Genomic DNA, 24,694 nt, shown 5'->3' with positions numbered 1-24,694 from the left:
TGCAGAAAGAGGCAGTCAGGAATACCAAACACGATAGTTCTATGTGGCCCCTGCCAGCAAACCAAAGAAGTAAAAGAGGTTAACATGTGGCAAAATTCTTTGTGCATTATTCATTTTTAAAGTACTGGTCTTCCTGTCGTGCGCTATTTTATATTTCATGCAAAGCTGTTTGGGCAGATAGAAGCGCTGAGCTGTTTTCCCTGCTTCCAAACTTACCAGCGTGAAATTAGAAGTCTTGCAGCGTAACACAGGTTTTCCAGCAACACCCATTAGCTAAAATCATAAGCAGGAAACAAGCCAGTAGAGCAGACAGTGCCTTTCTGATTTAACCTATTCATTGTAGTGGAGACCTAGAGCTCTTGTGAGCCAGCAAATATCCTAAGAAAAATCACTGAGATGTGGTGCTTAACGTCTGTCACAGATGGAAATGTAAACATGCTGTCTGTAATATATTTTATCATACTGTTTTATACTTTCTTGTACTTGAAAGAAAAATGTAAATACAGGCAGATGCAGTACCCTAGACCAGGGTTATCCAACTGCATGTCTTTGTAGGGCTGTCTGTTGGTCCGGTGATGCTCTAGGCACCGGATTTCTTTGGGCCTATCAATGCATGTGCAGTGACATAAGCGGAAGTGACGCCATGACACAACGTGCATGTGCCTGACGTCACGTCCGCTCCTTTTGGCACCAGGTTCTCCCTACCCCACCACCTCTGCCGTTGGATTTCATGGGAAAGTATCCAGTGGCAGGTGAAGAGGTTTTCATTTTAAATGAACATTTTATTTACCATATAGGCATCCGAGGGCCTCCCCCTTAAATCGGCCACCACAGACAAAGGCCCTCAAGTGCCTAAATGGCAAATACGCTCCTGTGCCTGACCAATCATCAGTAGACAAACACCTTTCAACTGCTTCAGAAAGAATCAAGAAGGGGGCATAGTCAAAGCCAATATTTCGGCTTTTGGGGTACCCAGAATTATAAATTATCTCCTTACTTTATGAACAATTCTATAATATATAGAGAGTAGGTGCTTGGAAAGCTAAAAGTGGGCTTCTGTAGGCAACAATGCATGTGGATTAGAGAAGATCAAGGATATTTTATTGCCTGAGGTGGAAGATTGGCATTGATGACAGCCAACTGCAGTTGAACTGAAATGAAGTACTTGACTTCTGTGGCACTTCTGCTCCCCTTATAAACCCTAAAATCTATGCACACGCTTCACCTGGACTCACAGTAGCCTTGTCTCAGCAGGTATTGTACTTGCCAAGCACGATTAAGGTTTAATTACACTAAATATCAAGACAAAGGTGGCTATCAGAAGTTATTGTGCAGATGTTAGCAATTCAACACCTTACTGAATGAGCCCTCTTGCTCCTTCCATTCATGGACTTCTTTACTTCCATGCACATTCAAACAGGCCCTGCTAAGCCAACCCATCATCTTCATGGCATGCGCTATTATCATCAACTGTGCCACCCCGTCCTCCATTATTTTATATGCTCTATATATAAGACTTTTGAATACCTCATTGTGATACATTGCATATTATTGTCTATGATCTTACCAACATACCTGTACTGGTGAAGCAGACAAGACCTCTGCTTTCTCAATGACTGCAGGATTGCTGGAACTGATAAGAATAGGGCTACTTATTTCGGGAGTTTGACGGCCCGTTGGAGAATGAACCATTTTGTTGAATCTGTTCAAGGCATTTGTGATTAGAAACTGACGGGGCCCTTTCCGCCGGCCCTCGTGCATTGCATGGTTGGCTGCCACTTCTGTACCTTTAACCTTTGTGGGTGCTTTCATCAACGGAGAATGGGTACTATTCTGGTGGCTTCTGTTTTTATTTGATTCCAATAGTTGCTTTGCTGTTTGGTTTGGCTGCAAAGAAAGGACATGCACTATGATGTATTCAGATGTATTTATTAATGCAATGAATGATTACCAATCTGAAAATAGCAAAAACAAATGGTGTATATGTAAAATAAAACGCTAGTGGGGGACTGCACAGGTTTTGTTGCCAATGTGTTGACTAAACTCAGTCCTATATACAAATATATATTCATAGATATGAAATTAGAGTTCACATTCTTCCCCATAATTTGCTCCACAGGGTGGAACATTCTTGCAGTTTGTTGCAGCCAGAAAAAAAAAAAAAGTAACGGTCACAGATGAGCAACCACAACTGAAGCATCTTGCATACACAGCTACGACCTTCTCCCACTGAAATGACTGGTGTAGTAGCACGTGCAGCACATATATCAGTAACGGCTTCTGCGTCTGTGGTTTCATTCAAAATATCAAGTAAAGACATCTGTGCCAGTGGTGACTCTGCTGAAGGATTCTGTGTGAATTAAAGCTGATGTCTGTCACTCTTTCCAGCACTGCAGATATTTAGAATATGCCCAGCAGAGCAGAGGTGGATGAGTCAGTTTTCCGAGAGACTCTTTTATAATAGCTCATGTCTGTTTCCAACCCCTTGTGATGCTATGAAGACTTGGGGGAAAGTGTGTATATAGGTGCATGTGTATAGGGTTGTAGTCCAATCCATGGAATCTCTTATAAAAAATATGTCACCACTGCTCGAGTCCTCTCTTTGAAATCGTGGTAAATATTGCATTGCACTCAATGTTCTACTCTCAATGAAAGCATTTGGGCACTGTCACAGAAATGCAAATTCGCTACAGGTCTTGCGCTCAGGTTAATTTGCATACGGTGGGCAATTTAAAGTTGAATGGAGGTATATGTTGCAGCAAATATATTACATTACACAAGTCCAGGGAACCTTAAAAAAGAAAATAGAGTTCAATTGTAAAGAATGGGAATCAAAGGCAGAGAGCAGACTACCTGCTAATTAGTGTTTTTTTGTGCATCCCCACAATGCGGATGCAGGATAAAACACTAATTAGCAGGTATTCTGCTCTCCACCTTTGATTCCCCTACTTTACAATTGAACTTATTCCAGTGGTTGCCTGAGCACCGGTGTGAATCAAGGCTTTTTAACTTGGCTTTCTGGGTGTTACCCTGAAAATAAAGAAAATAGAGTTGTTGTAATGCCCTACACATGAGCCCACTGTATAGTTTATGTGCCATATGTTAGAAAAATGTATGGGGGAACCCGGTTACCCAAAAAAATTTTAAGGACTTTTGCAGGCTATCACTCTGAAAAAAGGAAAAGACACCAGTGTTTTTGGACTTAAAAGCTTTTTCCACTAAAAAATATGATGTAAGGGACAGAAGATTGAAGAATATCTATGCACTCCAGTGCACTTCACCTGGTCTGAGCTGGCGAAGGCAAGTCTGGCGAAAGAGGTAACGTTCAGTAAAATCCGCATTTTAGTGAATTTGCAGAGTAAAGTCCATTTGCCAGATCGAATTTTCACTGGCGATAGAGTTCGAATCAGCGCTAGCATCTATTTCTTTTGCTAGGGAATTGGCGCCTGCGCCCGTCATTAAATCGGCAAAGTCCTTGATGGCAGTAACGCTGGTGAATTGTCTCCAGCATTTGCCGATTCCCCCTTGAGTAAATCTGCCCCCATAGCACTGGGGTCCTGAGTTTGATTTAAGCAAGGGCCTGACCTATCTTCACTTGAATTAATATGACATTCTATATTTATGCATGCTTCATCCATATACTTGGGCTTCCTTCCAAAGTCTGTAGGGGTCATTTACAACTGTACAAGTGTAGTTGCAGTTAAAACCCAATTTAACATTCTTTGTAAACTGTTATGGTACACATACTGCTGCTATATAAAGGATAATTAACAAAATGATCAATTAACAAAATTATCTATGCAGATTTTGTTCATTCTTAGGAAAACTATTACACCCTTAAAGGAAAACTATACCCCCCAAACAATGTAGGTCTCTATTAAAAGATACTGAGTAAAACAGCTCATGTGTAAAACCCTGCTTCATGTAAATGAACCATTATCATAATAATATACTTTTTTAGTAGTATGTGCCATTGGGTAATCATAAATAGAAAATTGCCATTTTAAAAAATAAGGGCCGCCCCCTGAGATCGTAAGATTCACTGTGCACACAAACAAACCACATGTAAGGTCACATGAGCCAATTAAAAGACAGAGTTCTGCCTTTTGCTTCCTCAATTCTTCCTGTTACAGTTAGTGTTGTAGTATTTCTGGTCAGGTGATCTCTGAGGCTGCACAGATAGAGTCACAAAATGGTGGTTCAAGGCAAGAGATGTAAAAGGGCAATATTTATGTAAATATATATTCCAGTTTGGTAAGATTCTTTAATATGTCATTCAATTTGATATAAACTATCTGTTGCTTAAGTATTCATTTTGGGGGTATAGTTTTCCTTTAAAGCTATATATTTCTGCTATGCTATTTTATTAAATATTAAGCAACACGAAAAGGAAGAACATTATTATTTTTCTTCCCACCAAAGAGAGAAACACATTGCTCTTATTTGTGCCAGTGACAGACAGATAGGGAAGACACATTTGTAATGTTGAAAAATATTGTATATTGTAGTTTAAAGTATATATAACAATATATATTTTACGGCAGACAACTGGTGCTTGAGCGGTCAGGATCTTGAGGTTAATGACCTATATTATATTTTGGCACTAAAATGAATAGTTTCTTTTATAGCATCAGCAGTAGTTATTATAAAAATAACACATTTATTTCAAAAGGATTTTTGCTTTTACTTTTGTTTCTTAAAAATTGTAAGTATCATTGTGAATTATAGTCTTTTTAAAAACAGGCATGGCATACAAATTCACTTGAAAGCACAAACACCAATAGCTAGCTTTACACTGACAAGTCTAATTTTTGGTGAGATCATCAAATGAGCAGATAATTGCCCTATTTAAACACCCATAAATGAATGCATCAACAAGCCAATGTAGTCTAAGTTCGACAAGATTTTTCATTCTGTCCAATCCATAAACAGATATTGGTCAGGCAGACAATTGGTTGCCACCTTCTGCAAGGGCTATTACCTACCAACTTGGTAGGGAGAACTTATCTTTATTTATACAGTGTAGGGCCCTCTTTTTGCCTTGGACAAATAGGTCATTAGTTCTGTAAGGGGAGAGGGCTTCTGGGAGAAATGCCAGTCTTTGTGCAGATAATGGCAGGGATAGTGGGGCATGGGCAAACATAGATGGATGTGCAATGGGACTCTGCCACCAAAAGTGACCAAGAACAATGTTTTCCATAATGCTTTAAATATGTTTAAAATTCCAATCTAAACCTTGGGGTTGACAACACTAGAGGAAGTATATTCTTGGATGACTTTAAGCCTGTTATATATAATATAACAGTATAATATAGTATAATATGAAATCATAAGGCCAACTTAACTAACATGGAAACTGGGGCTTGTTGCTGGAGCAGAAATTAAACGAGAATGTAATGCTTTGCCATATTGCATCCCTAGGAGCTGGAGAGCTGGGTCAGGATACAGAAATTGGTGAAAACATATGGTTCTATGCGGCATATTGCCCTTGGTATCAGTAAGGGTTTGGATTAACACATTATGGCAAGAAATATTTTCACATTATCAATATTGGTGTATTCCACAGGTTATTGGTTGCATACCTCTACAAACATGAGCGGAAAAATGCCCACTTGATCTCCAAGCTTGCCTTCTGCCCAGTTTTCATCCACACGTCGGATCACACTGATAATGTCATCCTATGAAACAAATGTGTAGGTGGTATAAACAATGTGTAAATTTATATTTAGCTGTTCACAAATATTAATATTTTCTTGTTTCATAAACTCATCAACGGAACAGAGTTTTTTCAAGTTTGGGACAAATCATGCTCAGATATCTGTGCCGGTCCCAGATATCAATCACTCAAGTCAACATTTGGCCCAATACAATATACAGGCTACACTCCTGACTGAGTCACTAGTCAATACAGTTTGGGACCAGTTATCCAGAATGCTTGGGACCTGGATAAGTGGTCTTTCCATATTTAAATCTCCATATCTACTAAAAAATTAATTAAAACCAGTAGGATTGTTTTGCCTCCAATATTGATTCGTTATATCTTAGTCTGGATCAAGTGCCAAAGCTAATTTTAGTGCCTTGAGGGCTGCCCTACAGAGCATTGATTGGGGCATTAGGTTTTCAGCTAAAAACACAGAACAGAAATGGTTGTCCTTTAAAATGATATTAAATCATTACTGTTCTCAATTTATTCCCTTAAGGACTAAACGTAGAAGCTCTAAGTATCATCCTGTGTGGCTTAATACAGAGGTAAAGATGTTAATGGGAAAGAAGAGAAAGGCATTTAAAAACTACAAATCTGTAGGGCCAGAAGCTGCATTTAATGAATATAAACACTGTAATAAATGTTGTAAATCAGCAATCCGGAAGGCTAAGAAAAGAAATGAAGAGTTAATTGCGGTGGAGGTGAAAACTAACCCTAAAAAGTTTTTTAAATATATTAATAGTAAAAAGATGCAGGTTGAGAGTGTTGCTCCATTAAATAATGGTACCAGTATGGTTGTAACAGATACAGATAAGGCAAATGTGTTAAATCAGTTCTTTTCTTCAGTGTATACAATAGAGGAGTCTGAGCTCCCAGGCTCACTTAATAACTGCACGAATGGTTCAGCTCAATCTAGTCAGTGGCTGACTCAGGATATGATTCAAAAAGCTTTAATACAAATTAATGTAAACAAGGCTCCAGGGCCTGATGGCATACACCCCCGGGTTCTAAGAGAGCTTAGTTCAGTTTTAGACCAGCCCTTATTTCTGATTTTCTCAGATTCACTGTCATCTGGTATGGTGCCTATGGATTGGAGAAAAGATGATGTTATTCCAATATTTAAAAAGGGATTACGATCTCAGCCTGGCAATTATAGGCCAGTAAGCTTGACATCTGTGGTGGGCAAATTATTTGAAGGCTTGTTAAGGGATCACATTCAAAATTTTGTCCTAATGAATGGCATTATGAGCAACAATCAGCATGGCTTTATGAAGGATAGGTCATGTCAGACGAATTTGATTGCATTTTATGATGTGGTAAGTAAGATTCTGGATAGTGGGGGGGCAGTAGATGTGATCTATTTGGATTTTGCCAAAGCGTTTGATACTGTGCCCCACAAACGACTGCTTTCTAAACTAAGGTCTGTTGGGCTTAATGAAGTCGTTTGCACGTGGATAGGAAACTGGCTACAGGATCGGGTACAGAGGGTGGTTGTTAATGGGACATTCTCTACTTGGAGTAAGGTTCTTAGTGGGGTCCCCCAGGGCTCAGTATTGGGTCCACTTTTATTTAACTTGTTCATTAATGACTTAGGGGAGGGTGTTGTAAGTAATGTATCAGTGTTTGCAGATGACACAAAATTATCCAGCCCAATTAATTCCAGGATGTGGCATCCTTGCAACAGGATCTTGACAAACTGGCAATCTGGGCAGCTAAGTGGCAAATGAGATTCAATGTTGATAAATGTAAAGTCATGCACCTGGGATGTAAAAATATCCAAGCCACTTATACCCTTAATGGGACTGCACTAGGCAAATCCATTATGGAAAAGGACCTTGGAGTCCTTGTAGATGATAAACTAGGCTGTAGCAAGCAATGCCAGTCAGCAGCATCAAGGGCAAATAAGGTCTGGAGCTGTATTAAAAGGGGCATAGAGTCACGGGAGGAGGGGGTCATTCTTCCACTGTATGGAGCACTTGTAAGGCCCCATCTAGAATATGCCGTACAGTTTTGGTCTCCATCACTCAAACAGGACATTATTGTATTAGAGAGGGTACAGAGAAGGGCAACTAAGCTGGTAAAAGGTATTGAAAATCTTAGCTATGAGGAAAGACTGGCCAAATTGGGGATGTTCACGCTGGAGAAGAGGCGCTTAAGGGGTGATATGATGACTATGTATAAATATATAAGGGGATCATATAACAATCTCTCTAATGCTTTATTTACCAGTAGGTCTTTCCAGCTGACACGAGGTCACCCATTCCGATTAGAAGAAAAGAGGTTCCGCCTAAATATTCGGAAGGGGTTTTTTACAGTGAGAGCTGTGAAGATGTGGAATTCTCTCCCTGAATCAGTTGTACAGGCTGATACATTAGATAGCTTTAAGAAGGGGTTGGATGGCTTTTTAGCAAGTAAGGGAATACAGGGTTATGGGGAAATAGCTCATAGTCCAAGTTGATCCAGGGACTAGTCCGATTGCCATTTTGGAGTCAGGAAGGAATTTTTCCCCCTCTAAGGCAAATTGGAGAGGCTTCAGATGGGTTTTTTTTGCCTTCCTCTGGATCAACTGGCAGATAGGTAGTTAATAAAAAAAAAAAAAAAAAAAAAGGTTGAACTCGATGGACATGTGTCTTTTTTCAACCTTACTTACTATGTTAATATGTTACTATGTAAGTACAAGGTACTGTTTTATTATTACAGAGAAAAGTGAAATAATTTTACAAATTTTGAAATATTTGATTAAAATGAAGTCTATGGAAGAGGGCCTTCACATAATTCAGAGCTTTTTGGATAACAGGTTTCCTGATAAAGCGTCCTATACCTGTTTGGCCTATGTACAGTATGTACAGTATGAACAGCTTTTGTTCTATATAAGTGTGACCCAGTATCTACTACAAATAAGTGTTGCTGCATATGCTTCTTCTCCAAATGTTGGCCAACAATGCATGATTATATAAATGATGGAAAAATTAAAGAAAAGTTAAATGTTTCATGTTAATATTTCATGACGGGTGAATTATTGATGGGTTTAGTCATGACCTGTTACTGTACCTGTTCTTTTGCCTGAGGAAGTACATTCACCCTGCAGCAACGGAGAGGTAATCAAAGAGAAGAGCAATGTCTTGTCTATAAATGTTGCAGAGGATTAGCATCAAATAGAACAATTACCAGTTTGTTGCCAAAGCTTTAGCAATGCAATACATTTTTATGTGAAATTTCATGTTGTAAAAGTCACGTACGCATCATTAAATATTTCCATTGCTTTCTAGAGCTTAAAATATCTAAAGACTTAGGTGGTTATGTAAAAAAAGGCACTAAGTTTGCCCAGGAGCAGTAACCCATAGCATCCAATCAGAAGGTTCCCAAATATCCAATTGGTTGCTATGGGTTACTGCTCCTGGGAAAACTTAGCACCTATTATTGCATATGGGGGTGTGAGGTAACATATGTTCCTAAATATGTTCTACATTCAGGAAAACAAAGGGATTTGGTGCTTTACACAACCTATAAGAGGGCTGTACTGTGTGGTACCCAGGGCAAGGTGATGCTGGTGATAACCTTCCCATCATGAAGGGTTGGCTGGGATCATTTCTTTCCTTATAACCACCTCTTGCATGGAACCCTTGGCTTGGATTTACATGAAAATAAATACAATGGAGTGGGTTCTTTTACGAATTGCTAATATTATTATCAGTGATGTAACAATCCCTCGATTGGCCCCCCTTGCCAAAGAAAATGACAGGCCCTCTCCCTGCCAGGTTTATTGATCATTACTCCTCCACCCGCAAGTCTATGAATGGGACTTCTACAGCTGGGACACAGGAAAAGTAGCACCATACTGCAGAACCATTGGTCCAAACCCCCCTTTTGCCCTGGGCAAGTCAGCTGTACAGTAGATATGCAACTCATCACCCAGTCTTAATAACCAGCAATGATGTTCTGTTCTAATTACAACAGTCAAATGATTGGGCTTCCCCTTCGACAGTTAGCACGGCTGTTAAAATCATCACATACAACTGAAATACCTTTTGGAATTTCAGGCAATCCTTGCTTTCTCTGTTCTTTTCTTTCAGATCAAAATTGTACAGAGCCTTGCAAAGCGCAGGAGCTTGCTGGAGAGCCTTCCTTGAAGTCTCAGGAAATATTCTGCTGCCCCTGTTGGCTTGTCCGTTGTTCCAGTTCTCATCCAGTTGTCTGTGTAGAACAATGATATCTCCTTTACTCAAGGTCAGATCTCTGGGTGAATTACCTCTGTAGGTTGTGAGGGCTTTTAAAAAAGATTGCTGTGAGGGAAAAAAAATCTTAATTAAATATTGTATTCTGCCATCACATAGCTTCTACATATCATCATAATAAAAAAGTATAAAAAACATATTGTTTATAATAGTTTGAAATCAGGAATATATTTACAATTCATGATCAATTATACTCAGGGCATTAAGGCATTACTCCTAGCAGGGAGGGATGAGGGAATTCATGAAAGGAAATGTAAACCCTCCAAACAAATTAAAAATTGCTTATTATTCACCTGGGTTTTAAATCTCCTTCAAGGCAAAGATTGAAAAATACAAAACAGCAAGATATTTTCTTGTTTTTCTCTACTACTTCTGACTTTCAGTGAATTGTTTTCTAGGCAGGGCAACTAACCAAGTCTCAGCCACATCATAAGAGGTTTGGGAGAGATTGGGTGACCAGATTTTAAGGCAGCCTGGTTCACATAAACCACATTCCTAATATTTTAAATAAACAATATCCTCTTTTTTCTAAGTAGGGTCTATTTTCCAATAAAGGTTCACTAACACATAATAGCAAAGATTGTTCTGCAGCATGATACAGGTTTGGTATCTGTTATACAGAAAGCTCCAGATTACTGATAGGCTGTCTCCCATAGACTTTATTGTAGTCAAATAATTCAAATTTCTCTAAATGATTTCGTTTTTCTCTATAATAATTAAACAGTACCTTGTACTTCATCCCAACTAAGATATAACAAATCCTTGTTGGATGTAGAACAATCCTTTTGTGTTTAATGAATGTTTAAATTATTTTTTTTATTAGATTTATGGTATGGAGATCCAAATTACAGAAAGACCCCTTATCTGGAAAACCCTAGGTCCCACGCTTTCTGCATAGCAGTTTCCATACCTGTACCAATGTGTATATACAGTATATATCACTGAGATCAGCCATGATTACCGATGTACCCTCTCAAACAGCATTGAAATTACCCTTCAGTGGAAGCACATGGTGAAATAGTGCCTTATAATTTTTTTTTAAATCCTCCCACCCATCACTGGGGCTCATTTATCAACACTGGGCAAATTTGTGATTAGCTTTTTAAAGCCAGCTGCAAGTAGAATAATAAAAGCAGCAATCTGATTGGTTGCCATGAGTTGCTGCCCATGGGCAAATTTGCCCATTGTTGCCCCTCACTGGGGCTCATTTATTAAAGCAGCGCAGCGCATAAGTGGACGCAAAAGGTTGTCTGCGCCATCACAAGCGTGATCGCTAATATATTTGCGTGATATTGCGCATAACACAGAGCTTTTGCGATGGTTTTGTTTATGCGCATTGCGCAAAAGATTGGGCATTTATGTCGCAAACGATGCCGTGGTTGTTAGGGGCGTGGCTGTGGGCGTGGCTACAATGCGCTTGCACTGCGGCCGTCGCAGATTTGCGTCTGTATATGTGCAAAACTGCACCCGGGCAACAGCACCACAATTTTTACGCCTGCCTCTTCGTGGCGTAATAGTAACGCTCTTCAAAATGCGCATTCCTGCCCAGCTGCGCTAGTATATTCAAGATGAACAACCCTTGTAAAGTGCATATTAACCACGCCTTCCACCCAACATGTTTATATTGACCAAGGTTCCTTTAAGGGTATCAGGTAGGCTAAACACCTTTGCAACCAAACAAATATTAGCACAGAAACAAATGCAGATGCGTCTAAGTGAACGCAATATGCGCAATATGTGACGCAACTAATTAAAGCAGCGCATTCATACATGAGCACAACTAATCCTTACCTTTGCGGTATCTTCCTGTGCGCACATTTATTATAAGCACTGCGACAGCTGATACGCAGTTTCACACGTCGCACCTGTCTTGTGTCTACATTAGCGCACAAATCGCACTGTTAAGGTATCGTGCGCTACATTATTAAATACTCGCATGCGCTGGGCAAATGTCTGGCCACTGCGCTCTTTTTAGCGCTGCGCTGCGTTAATAAATGAGCCCCACTGTGCCTTATTTTGCTAACGAAGCACAGATTGTCTTGTACATTCATAACATAAGTCCAAATGTCACATCGATTCACATCGCTGGATTCACAGCATGCATAAGATAATTTGAAGAGATATGTGTCAATAATAACTCCATAAATATATGTATAGGGAAAAAAAAATATTTTCAGCTTCAGCACATTTGGCAAACAATGAATGTAAATGGGGCACATCATATGCAAAGTGTTTGTTGTTATGACAGTTGAGAAAGTAAGCAGGGCTGTGAACTAACCTGTACAACATGCTGTAAGTCAATTAGAAATTCTCAGTTGGTCCCAGAATCTACGCAGATCACTTGTTACGGTTAGATTTGCCCTAACCTGTCTTTCCCTATTAACACATCAGCGTGTAGCGCCAGCTCTCGTTGCTAGAAAAACCTGGCACTTTCACCAGCACGCTACAGTACAACGGAGGAGTGCTCTGGGCCATTTTTAGAATAGCACATTGGGCCTGGGGACTGGCAGCCCTTTATAGAATTAATAGGTTTCCAGGATAGAAAAGACATTTGCCTGCAATCTGACACATTTATCCAGAGGAAATCGATGGCTGGTGACAGTTTTATGCAAACTCACCGTTAATGGAGGATTAAAACAAATCTGTGTTAGCTCATCAGTTCACTTAATCTGACAGAGAAGAATATGCCCTGAAACAGGTGTTGATTCATCCAGTTGATTTTGTTTTAAAAAATATATATATTTAGTTCAAGGAGAAGTTGTATGTTTTAAAGCATATGTTAAAAAATCATGTCATATATTGCTATATACAGAATTCCCAAACCCTCCAGGATTTCTGGTATCAGGGCTAATTCTGGCAAAAAAAATAAATAAATCATTTTTAGATATTTACCAGATATATTTTATTGTTGATTAAGTATAGTCTATGCTAAATATGGAGCACCTAGACCCACAGACATAGAATTTATCTATGTAATGCTTCCTTTTCAGTAATAATTGTCACAAATTAAAAGATATGCAAACTTCCCAATTTGAATTTACAATTCATGAGTTTAATTGTGTATTTCTTTGTGTGAGACCCACTGCCAGTCCAGAATGTGAACCCCCCCCCCCCCAAAGAATTCAGGACTATAACAAGAACCAGAGAATTGCAGGCAGTAATATGTAAGTATAGCTTTTAATCCTTCGGCCTATTAAGGAGCCAAATAAACTAATGTTACAACATCATAGATAATGAACCCAATTTATATACATAACAACTGGCAGACAATGCTGTTTTGATCTTACTCATTTACAACACTTAGGGGGTTATTTATCAAAGGAGGAGTTGTGTTTTTCCTGAACATTTTCAGTATAAACTCGAATTTTTCAGGATAAAAAAAAGAACTTTTTAGGTGGAAGGCTGAATGCTGTGGTCTCAGTCCAAGTTAGGACATTTAAAATGCCAAGGCACAAGTTTTTTTTAAGCTTCCAACAGTACAGTGGCTTGTACTTGATGGTAACTAAGCTGCATGAATCCATATTGGTGGCAAAACAATCCCATACCTCCCAACTGTCCCTTTTTCGGAGGGACAGTCCCTCTTTAGACAGCTCAACCCGCAGTCCCTCATTTGTACTGGAAAGTCCCTCTTTTCTCTGTACTGAACAGCCAGAAAAAGAAACAAAGTTTCTCACTTAATTGGCTTTTAGCAGAGAGCCCAGAACAGGTGCAAATAAGATACTTTGTAACAATTTTGAGACACAAAAACACAGTTTAGATAAGGAGAAATATTTTCAAGCTTTCATAACCTGCCAAATTTTGTAAAACAAACATGGTAATTAGGGGGTGTGGCCACAGAAAGGGGGTGTGGTCAAAAAAATTGCTGCGCTTCTTGCGGGAAAACTTTTTTTGTCCCTCTTTTTACTTTTGCAATCCTGCTAGGTTTATTGAATGTTTACATTATTTTTAGAAGTCTTAAGGTATGGTGACCTATAGTAAGGAAACAAACATGCTGAAAAACCCAGAACCTAAGCATTCTGGATAATGTGTCTCAAACCTGTATAATGCAAATTACATGTGTATACTGTATGTATAAGTATTTATTTATTAGGCTATACTGTATTTATACTCTTTAGCCTCTGGCTGGCACAGCCATTATGTATATAGTTAGGCAATGGTTGACTCACATCGAGCAAACACCCAGAACATAGAGTAGACAGCACTTGACAGTCAGGTTCTTGACAACTAGAACCATAGATGGTATAATCTAAGGACATTAAGTGGTTAACATATTTTCAAATGTCAACCTAAGCCGATATCAGGCATCATTTGTGACCATGCAAAACCGCAATCATTAAAGGTAATTGTATAAAAAAAAACTCTCTTTGCACTTCTGAATATTTGTGCTCTGCAATACTAAGTCCTACCTGCCTCTCATTCTGAATGAAGTGCACTTGCACCTTTTTATGCAGAGGAACCTTGAAGCTACCACCACCTCTGGACCAGGGAGTAGCTCCAGGATTTCCATGGAGCTGTGCATCAATAGGCACAACACACTTGCATCTAAATAATAAGGCTCACACATCACTTTCGTGCCATAGACTTTATTTGACATACACTGGACTTAATTTATGGAAAATGCAATTATGCTAAGTTTGATGCATTAACCACAATTTGCGTCAGGCACAATTCCCTCTCGCAACTTCAACAACACTGCTATTCTGTCAAGGCCTAACAGCTCTTGTAACGGTGAGTCAGCAACAAGGAAGAAGCTGCTATGAAGAACAGAAAATTTCAGTAGAGTAGAACCTATATTCCAGCATTGAACCCTGGTCTCTGGCATTCTTTTATTTAGAATTTTCGCAACGTGGTGACGTCACGGTGCAGACATTGGCGCCACCATCTTGGATCTGAAGTGGAGCTCTCTAGGAAAAGAGCTGCTTTATAGGAAAAAAACTGGCGGTTGCGGACATAAATAGTTTTTATGTCTCTTTGTAGACATACATTAAGCATACATCAAACCATACATCAAAACATACATCAACATCCAGTACAAGGTGCTGGAGTTTTAAGGAGCCTATTGGCATTAGCCTGATGCTGAATGTATTCATACACCTCTCAGGGGCCCATTCACTAAGCTCGAGTGAAGGAATAGAGGAATATAGAGGAAAAAAACTTCGATTTTTGATGGTTTTTTTTGGCTACTTCGACCGTCGAATTGGCTACTTGGACCTTCGACTACGACCTTCGACTTCGAATCGAACGATTCGAACTAAAAATCATTCGACTATTCGACCATTCGATAATCGAAGTGCTGTCTCTTTAAAAAAAACTTCGACCCCCTAGTTCGCCACCTAAAACCTACCAAGGCCAATGTTAGCCTATGGGGAAGGTCCCCATAGGCTTTCCAAGGTTTTTCTGATCGAAGGATAATCCTTCGATCGATGGATAAAAATCCTTTGAATCGTTCGATTCGAAGGATTTAATCGTTCAATCAAACGATTATTCCTTCGATATTCGAAGTCGAAGGTTAATTAACCCTCGATATTCGACCCTAGGTAAATGTGCCCCTCAGTGTTGGTCCAATGTAGAGTTTGTTGCACAAATATTGCTACTGGAAGCTATTGAAAAGATTTACCGAAATTACTCTTTCATCCATGTATTCTGGACTTATTCTCCACTCCTGGGAAATCTAACTATAGTGGCTTATGCCAAAATACCCAGTCCCAAGGTAATCATCTAGCATAAAATAATGAGCTGATATATTAAATAGAATGAACAGTCTTAAAAAAAAAAACCTTCTGGAAGCTGGATTGATATTATAAACACTTTAATGTTGTTGCTTTAAACCTACAATGCCAGGCTCTAGCATTAAACCAAGGCAATAACAAATTTAGCTGTCAACGAAAAAAGTTGCTGAAAGACTAAAGCCTTGAGTCTACCATCTATAACAATACAACAATCCAGCCGGTGACTCGAGGGGACATTTCAATTTATATCAAAACGGTCAGTGGTTACAAATGTAACCTGAGTGATGGCCGGTTTAGCGATGTATTTTAAGGTTTACCAAAATAGTAAATTATGCATGATAACAGATTGTGTGCCTGCTACAATCTGCAGTGCATATGATGTCTCCTTAGATTAATATTACCAGCACTGACATACATTGCCTGCGGCCTTTGTGCAGGGCTTCTTTGTAACAATTTATTTCTTATGAAATACACTAGAGGGGTACATTGTCTATGGTATCCAGTTTCCAGGGTAAAACTCTACCTGAATTCAAAATGCATCTATAAAGCAGTAAAAATGTTGCGAATCCAGCTCTTGTCCTCCATTGCTCCGTTTAACTTTATGAATAATAAATTCTGAATAATTTTCACAATCTCCTTTTTTTTAATTAAAAACTTCCGCTTGAGAAGCATTTGCTGTTTTTTTTTTCCCTAGAGGGCAAATATTTTAATTTGACTACAAATTCACCATAACATGCTATTGATAATGGTTGCTTAGGGACTACCACCCTATGTGGCCTTTTTAATTCAAGCATGGGTTGCCCATCAGAATACATGCCGGTATGGCTTTGTATTAGTCTTGTGTTGATCGGAATGTGGCCCCAGAGAGATTGCGCACCTGTTTATCAAAAAAGACATCAAAGCAGAGCAAATGTTTCTTCTTTAGAATGTCAGGAGCACGTGGAAATAAGTCTTATTGAAAATCCATTTCCTAAAGAAGCTTTATAGTCAAAGAAAAGGTTTTCTATGCAGAAGCTGTTTCATGATCATAAAGGTTATATAGGCAACTCTTTATAAATGACTGTATCCTCTGGTATGTGTTTCACTTTGCACATTTCAGAACCTTGCCATAACTTTATTTATATGGATTGTGAGGATAAAATCTACTGTCTAATATGTGTACATAGTCAAAAAACTGAAATCCATTGTGGTATTTCTATTTAGTCCTATGGAGAAGAATATATATATTTCATTAAAATATAAACAGAAGATGGATATACGATTCATTAAAATATAAACAGAAGATGGATATATGATTCATCAAAATATAAAAAGGGGTCGTTTTTCAATTTTGCAGAGGAATTCTTATCAGTATTCATATTTAGTTAGTTTTCGTATCTGTATTTATATTTATATTTTACTTTATATTTAAATTTAGCCACATTTCTTATGATGAAATGAATATCCAAATATGATTGTTTCACTGCACCAGTATGGAAAGTTATGGCGTCTGTAAGCCATAAGAAGAGAAGGCTAAATATTATACATCAGTTTTCCACTGATATCTTTAATTGTTTTCACTGGTTATAAAAAGTGTAACAGTTTTTTTTACCTCTGATAAAGCTGCCCCCTAGATCAAGAATATCGGATGATAGATAGACAGATGACAGACCACTGATATTTCGCCCTTCCCTCGGGCATAAAATTAAGTCAGAAAATTAGGTTTTCAACCCAACAATGGGGTATATTTATGAAAGAATGAAGTTAGAGATCGCCACAGTCCTCTAGAATGAAATTCCGCCACTCTCCATTAATTTTATGGGATTTTTAAAAGAGTATTTATCAATGGGTGAAAGTGAACGTTTATGCTTTGATAAATACGCCTTTCAAAATCCCATAGAAATGAAAGGAGAGTGGCGGAATTTCACTCTAGCAGACTGTGGCGATCTTTAACTTCACTCTTTGATAGATATACTCTATGAGTTTAGATTCAGTGAAGCACCCAATTTTAGTTGATATTTTCTACTGTTGAAGAAATCTCCCATTATAGCCTGTAGCAGTGACCTTGGAAACCATGTCCTTTGGGCAGTAAGTGTGCAGGAAGATATGGATTTTGGAAGTATTGTCTGGAAAAAAATGAAGCCACTCCAAGCTCACCATAGATAACCGGAGAGGATGCATAGTCCTCAAGCTTTCCTAAAACCTCCCATCAAATTTCTGAAAATATATATATGTATGCCTAAGACTAAGGGCGTAAGAGACTGAAACACATCAGGGTTTTGATTATTTTGCTCATTTTTTAAGTGAAGCCAATTTTTTTAAGTGAAGACTGTGATTTTAAGTTTATTCAAGTAGGTGCTAGTCCTGGTGCCTTTGTTGAAAGTTCCTGGAAAAAGGCCATGTTTGGGAAAGTTCTGTCGATGAAGGTGATTTGGAATCAGGCCATGTGGCTTGGCTGACTGAGAAAAATAAATCATAAACCCACGAATACACAGACAGATTTGGTTGTAGAGTTTATTTAACAAGATTTAAAGCTGAAAGCACAGTTCCACATGACTGTCTCAAGCACAGTGCCTAGGATACTGTCTGGCCTGTTACTGAGGGCGCCCTCTAATGTCCGCAGTTATGTATAGCAATAAACATGAACAACGAACTACAAACATTTCCTAAAAGGGTTGTACTACACCAATGTTCTTAATATGGCTATAGTAAGGCTGTAATTTTATTCCAAAAAAAAAGAGAGAAGAGAGAAAGAGCTAAATACACAAATCCAAACAATTTAACATTAAAACAAGCAATTTAATTTATAGTATTTAAGATGAATAACGTATCTGTCTTTACTAAAGCCCAATAAGACTTAAACAATATAACCACATATTTCATTTTTTTGTAGTTTTATTTGTAACAGACTAAGGGTCATACATGTCTGAGTAACCTAAAAACATCTCTTTATGCAAGAAAAGCACATAGATTTTGTTGGATTATCCTCTGAATGAATTGCAGCTTTAAAACATCAAGAAGTCCAAAGCTCACCTCTAATATTTAGATATTAGTGTTTCAACTGTGAGCCATAGCTTTTTGCTGAGACGCTCCTTTAAGGACATCTTATTATGTCTTATAATAATCTGTTAGTCCAATAGGGCAATCTTCCCGCAGACACAAAGCCAAGCTTGTAATCACAAACATCGTACGACCAGAGTGCTTCTTATTAATTTGTGTCAGAGTAACGGCAGAGTGCTGGGATACATACTGAGACATTGAAGCTAGATATAAATCACCTTGCCCACAGAAATCATACCCTTTTCCTGTTCAGATTCATACATCAGACTTAATTGCTTGTTTCCACACCAGCATGTCCATCTGCCCTTTAGAGCTGACTTCATCTCTAACTTTAACGTAAACCCACCCGATTTGACTTTGCAAGTTTTAGAAGGTTTATAGAAATAATCTTCTACAGAATATTCTACATATTCCTATTATTTGATCTGACTTTTATTTACGGAGCGAGTAGATACAAATCCTCCCTTCTATGAATCGCAAATGATCTCATGTATTTACATATGGAAAACAGGAACATTAGTTTGGTACAAAACACCTTTACAATCTCATTTAAACCTTAAGTTTACTGCCACAGTCTCTGAAAGCTTTTCAATACCTTAGACAACATCCCTGCAGATATTTTATAATGGAAAAGCAAAAGAACAAAACAGCATTCTCGCTAACTACACCCTGCCATTTACTGCTATGTACATTCCCTTTATATGGGCATTAAATATCAATTCAGCTCTGTTAGTTTGCAGCAGTAGTTAAGCAATTACTGAATAAAGTATGACTCTATTTATCAGTGCATAAACTGGGTGCTGGCAGCAAAGGCTACCTATTGGGTCCACTAGCAAAGGGTCCATGTTTAACTAAAAAAGTTCACTGGCACACAGGTAATGCTGGCTGGGTGAAACCATTGCTTAAGATTTATTTATGATGCTGCACTAAAATAAATCTAAAGCAAGAGTTTCACTCTGCCAGCATTACCTGTGTGCCAGTAAACTTTTTTGCTCTGTATTGTTGATGGGATGCCGATACCCTATTTGCTGAGCACCAGGGATTCATTTCTCCAGGAGGGCCAGGGCGTGCGTCTGCATTTGGTTAACGTCCACGTTTAAAGGGATACTGTCATGGGAAAAAACAATTTTTTCAAAATGAATCAGTTAATAGTGCTGCTCCAGCAGAATTCTGCACTGAAATCCATTTATCAAAAGAGCAAACAGATTTTTTTATATTCAATTTTGAAATCTGACATGGGGCTAGACATATTGTCAATTCCCAGCTGCCCCTGGTCATGTGACTTGTGCTCTGATAAACTTCAATCACTCTTTACTGCTGTACTGCAAGTTGGAGTGATATCTACCCCTCCCTTTTTCCCCCCATTCAGTTACATTGAGAAGGAAAAACAGCAGTCTGCCGTAAAGCATTTCTCTCCTAAATGTCACATGACCAGGGGCAGCTGGGAAATTGACAAAATGTCTAGCCCCATGTCAGATTTCAAAATTGAATATAAAAAAATATGTTTGCTCTTTTGAGAAATGGATTTCATTGCAGAATTCTGCTGGAGCAGCACTATTAACTGATTCATTTTGAAAAATTTTTTTTCCCATGACAGTATCCCTTTAAGTAGGCACCATACTTCACTATTGTGTCATCCAGTTCAATTATTTGCATCCAAGTTGGATTTCCATCTGCCTGTGTTTAGGATGTACAATTACGGATCCGGAGCAATAACACCCTAGGGCAATGCCTCAGAGATGGTTTTCCCAGGAAAATTATGGACCCATACTTCTGTAAGTATCAACCCTATCTGTGACCACACTGCAGAAAATATAAAGAATCCTTGAAAAATGATGGTGGCCAACTATGTATTCTGGGGTTACAAATTGCACTAACCATGGGTTTAACACAGACTGGAATAGGAAGGTTCATGTCTTCATAAAGTAGATAGTAAAGAGGTCATGTGTGATTATGAAAACTCAAACTGGAAGTACAAAGAGATGTTACCTTGTGCAGTGCAGACACCCAAACCACTATTTTTTTATTTCCACTTTCCATTTTTTGCTCTGCATATTGCTACGAACATGTGCTACATTGTTAGAGAACCTCCTATTCAGTGTGCTACAACTGCTTTTGCAATAGATAAAAAAGTTGCCAATTTCTTAAAAACATCTCTGTATTTTTTTTACATTACCTCTGGTCGACACGTAATGGTATCTACCACTACACTACATTGCTTCAAACACAGGCACAATTAATAATAAATCTGACCACCAACAGATAATATCTGGGTGCTTTGTATCATCCATTAAAACTATATACTTAAGTATATTTTATTTTTTATTTTATATTATAGTGGGATGGCTCAGATCCCTTTGGTTGATGTGGAAGGAGAGGGGAAGTATAAAATGATGTATGTGTTAGTCTCTTTTTTATGTTGTGCTTCTTTTTTTTTTGTTTTGTTGCACAAAGTAAAACGAGCTGCAGAGCGAATTTTTTACACTGTTTCTCAAAAATTTCCAGTGAAACGTGAAAGTTTGCGCCAAATCTGGACATGCCGAAAATGTTTGCTAATCACTATTGAATATCTGTATTCCAATATTGTTGTATTTGAAAACTGCCCTTGCTGGGAGTTGTAGGGAGTTACCCATAGCCCAAGAGGGACCAGGCATACTGCAGCCACACTCACCTATATCACACTCAGTAGCATAACTAGTAGTTTCCGGGTCCCCAGCCTGGGTGCAGTCACACCCCCAGTAGTTCCGCATCTGATCACACTACAGCTAAACTTCTATAGAACACCCATGGGTGGGCTACACTAGACATCTGTCTCTCCTGAATTGAGTTTATAAGATCCTATAAATACACAGCCTTTCTGCCTCTGTGTATTTCTCTTCTAAATAATTTTCTTTAAACCAGTAGTCAAATGACATTTCTAACCTACAGCTGTTATTCTGCACAGACGGGGGTCTTTTGATGTCTTTAATGTCACATTCAAAGCCAGGGTTTCCAACAATAAAAAAAAACAGCATGGCAAATGAAATAAAAGTGGGAATAAAAATAAAATTATGAAAAGGCAATAAAGGGAAATATTTTAGTGAGTGAGTAAGAGAAAGGCTGCAGCTGAGAGTAGAAACAGATATGCTATTGTACAACATTGCAAGGAAATGTTTGCATAATGTAAGCTAAACATGAAGGTTGGCAGCTCGAGAACAGATGGGCATTGTATAAAGCTCCTCTTCTAACAGCGTCGATGTGTCTGCATCACAAAGAGATACAGCAAAGCAAAACATCCTCGCCACACGCCCATTAACAGTATTAATCGGTTTAATGATCAGGTCTTAGGCTGCTTTATCAGAAAGCTGATCTGTAAAACAATAAACTATAGAACCCGACCTGCAATGTACATGTTCTCGCTCATTTGAACCGAAATGATGCAATTCTGTTCGTTTCAGAAATGAAAACATCATACAAGTGCAGACATATAGGAAGCACAAGGGAAGCCTTCAATATGGAATAGTAGGTGACCTCATTTCTAAGCCACCTGTGAGCAGCTTTGTACTTGAATCATGGCACCAAGTAGAGGTGGCACCTGTTCAGTTTTGAACCCAGACGTTTCAACATTAGCAGATTATAATGTGGGAAAAATTCTCTACTGTTGTCTAAAAAACAAAATGTGCTGAGTATATTTTGGTGATTGACAATGAGCCTCATTAGTAAATAATATGGTTCCTGGAAGCTGTGTGTTTCATCCCAAAAGGTGACAACTAGCAGTGAAGAAATCATGCTGCATTACTGAGCATGTGGTATGGGGTCTCTGATGTCATTAGTGGCTGCTGTGGAATGTGAGCACTTACATAACTCTGTTAATGAGAATTTCCATGCTATCCTTCACGCACTCACTTAAAGGAAAAATACACCCTAAAAACAAATAAGGCTAAAAATGTTTCATTATATATGCTGAACTTACTGCACCAACCTAGATGTTCAACATCCTTTTAATAGTAACGATTCAGGTCTTCCAACTGTTGCACAGGGAGTCAGCATCTTGAATTTTGTTAGGCGTGCCAGTGACACTGCACATGCTCAGTTGAGAAACGTAACTTAGGGGTTGTCCCAAATGATCAAGCAAAAAATTAGGTTTACATGTTATAGCACTGTTATTAAATTCTGATAAACTGCACTGGTTTCTGAACTGCCATGTAATGAGAATATAAATTATTCAATAAGCAGCCCTGTATCATGACTTTCATCAGGACTTTCATTTACTGTACATTGTGAGTCAATCCCTGAGCTCAGGTAACTGACAGCAGCAGCAGAAAAGAAGATGGGGAGCTACTGGGTATATTTGGCATAGATTATCTCTGGTAAAGGGCTGTGGTCGCCTTGGGCTGGTACGGAACCACAAAACATAAAGTGCAACATTTCTAGCCTCCTTTAATGTAAGCTTTAGTCCTCCTTTATACCATAGAACTAATGAAACAAAGATGTTAATGCACATTTTGAGAAAATCACATGATTTCCAATATGAGTATGGTGACCTGCTCGTGCCGACTGATATCCATATGCTATGGATTTTGGATGGTTCGGGCAGGTTTAAAATCGAATCTGCCAGTGGTCCATATCTTCTAATGTATGGGGCATTGGCAGGTGAAGAAGTTTAATTTCCCTTCCTGCAGTTTGAGCTGTCTATTGAAAGAATAGAAACACAACCATAATATATACACTACTTGCACATTTGGCCCTTGTGCCAATCTGTCCAATACAGGTATGGTAATTGTTATCTGGAAAGCCGTTATCCAGAAAGCTCCAAATACAGGATGGTAGTTTCCTATAGACTCCATTTTAGCCATATAATCCAAGTTTTTAAAAATGATTCCCTTTTTATCTGAAATACTAAACTAGTACCTTGAACTTAATCCAAACTAAGATATAATTAATCTTTATTGAAAGTAAAACCAGCCTATTGGGTTTATTTAATGTTTACATGACTTTCTTTTAGACATAAGGTATGAAGATCCAAGTTATGTAAAGATCCCTCAACTGGAAAACCCCAGGTCCCAAGCATTCTGAATAACAGGTCCCATACCTGTAGTGTATGAAGTCAGCGCGTGTATGGTCACATTAAGGTATATCATGATGAATGAAATCACCCTACAATGCCAAGAGCATAAAATACCACTTATCTCACATTATCTACCCTCCTCGATTAACAGATTCTATTTGTTTGACAGTAACTAAAGGAAAAGGAATACTAGTGTTTTTAGATAAAATAATAATTTTAGATTTGTGTTTTTCTGCTCTTGCTTAATACCCACTAAATCATATAAATAACTTAGCGTTAGGATCCTTAGATGTAATAAAATTTAATTAATCATACTAAAAAGGCTACAGTCAACATAAAGGAGGATATTTTAGTACACAGTTAAAGACCTGTCATAAATGTGTTCTCTTGATTCTTTTCTCTCTCCATCGATATTGCTCTCTGTAGGTTTAATGTTGATAATGGCAACTTCAACAATCGAAAGTATTTAATTGCGCACATAATTTTATCAATTGATTAGTGTCACTCCAGACATGTAGACTACAGCAAAGTAACAGTAAATATAAAGAAAAAAAGCAAAATCGAATATTGCTTTGCAGAATAATTGTACAGCTACTCCAATGGCCACTTAAAAGTTATACATCGCCTACATTGATATGAACTATTCCTGAAGGATGGATCAGAAACTTCAGTACTGTTGGGGAGAACAAAAGTGGCAGTATAATAACAAGTGGAAAGTTTGTCCAGTTCTTGTAACTCTTAGCAACCAATCAGCAGGTAGCATTTACTGGTCTACAACTTGAAAGCAGGCATCTGATTGGTTGGTGTTGCCAACTAGATGTGGAGCAAATGTTGCTCCTGTTATTACATTACACTGCAAAAATAACTCACTACACATCAGCATCAAGGGGCCAGATCCAATTTTATGCAAAAATGTTTACTTGTTGGAGTTCTAAATTGG

The 24,694-nt window shown here is 38.3% G+C and overlaps 1 protein-coding gene across 2 annotated transcripts in view; it reads right to left on the bottom strand.

Moving 5' to 3' along the window:
* Positions 1-24,694, bottom strand: part of sh3rf2.L (SH3 domain containing ring finger 2 L homeolog) — a 76,137-nt gene that overhangs the window by 25,130 nt on the left and 26,313 nt on the right. For both annotated transcript variants that reach the window (XM_041586193.1, XM_018252142.2), the window contains exons 3-5: positions 9,730-9,987; positions 5,583-5,678; positions 1,576-1,887 (exon numbers count right to left, since the gene is read on the bottom strand). In XM_041586193.1, the coding sequence (XP_041442127.1) occupies positions 1,576-1,887; positions 5,583-5,678; positions 9,730-9,987 (666 nt within the window). The remainder of the gene's footprint in view (positions 1-1,575; positions 1,888-5,582; positions 5,679-9,729; positions 9,988-24,694) is intronic.

Source organism: Xenopus laevis, chromosome 3L, assembly GCF_017654675.1.
Source record: "Xenopus laevis strain J_2021 chromosome 3L, Xenopus_laevis_v10.1, whole genome shotgun sequence".
Lineage (NCBI taxonomy): Eukaryota > Metazoa > Chordata > Amphibia > Anura > Pipidae > Xenopus > Xenopus laevis.
This window is presented reverse-complemented; position numbering and strand designations above follow the sequence as displayed.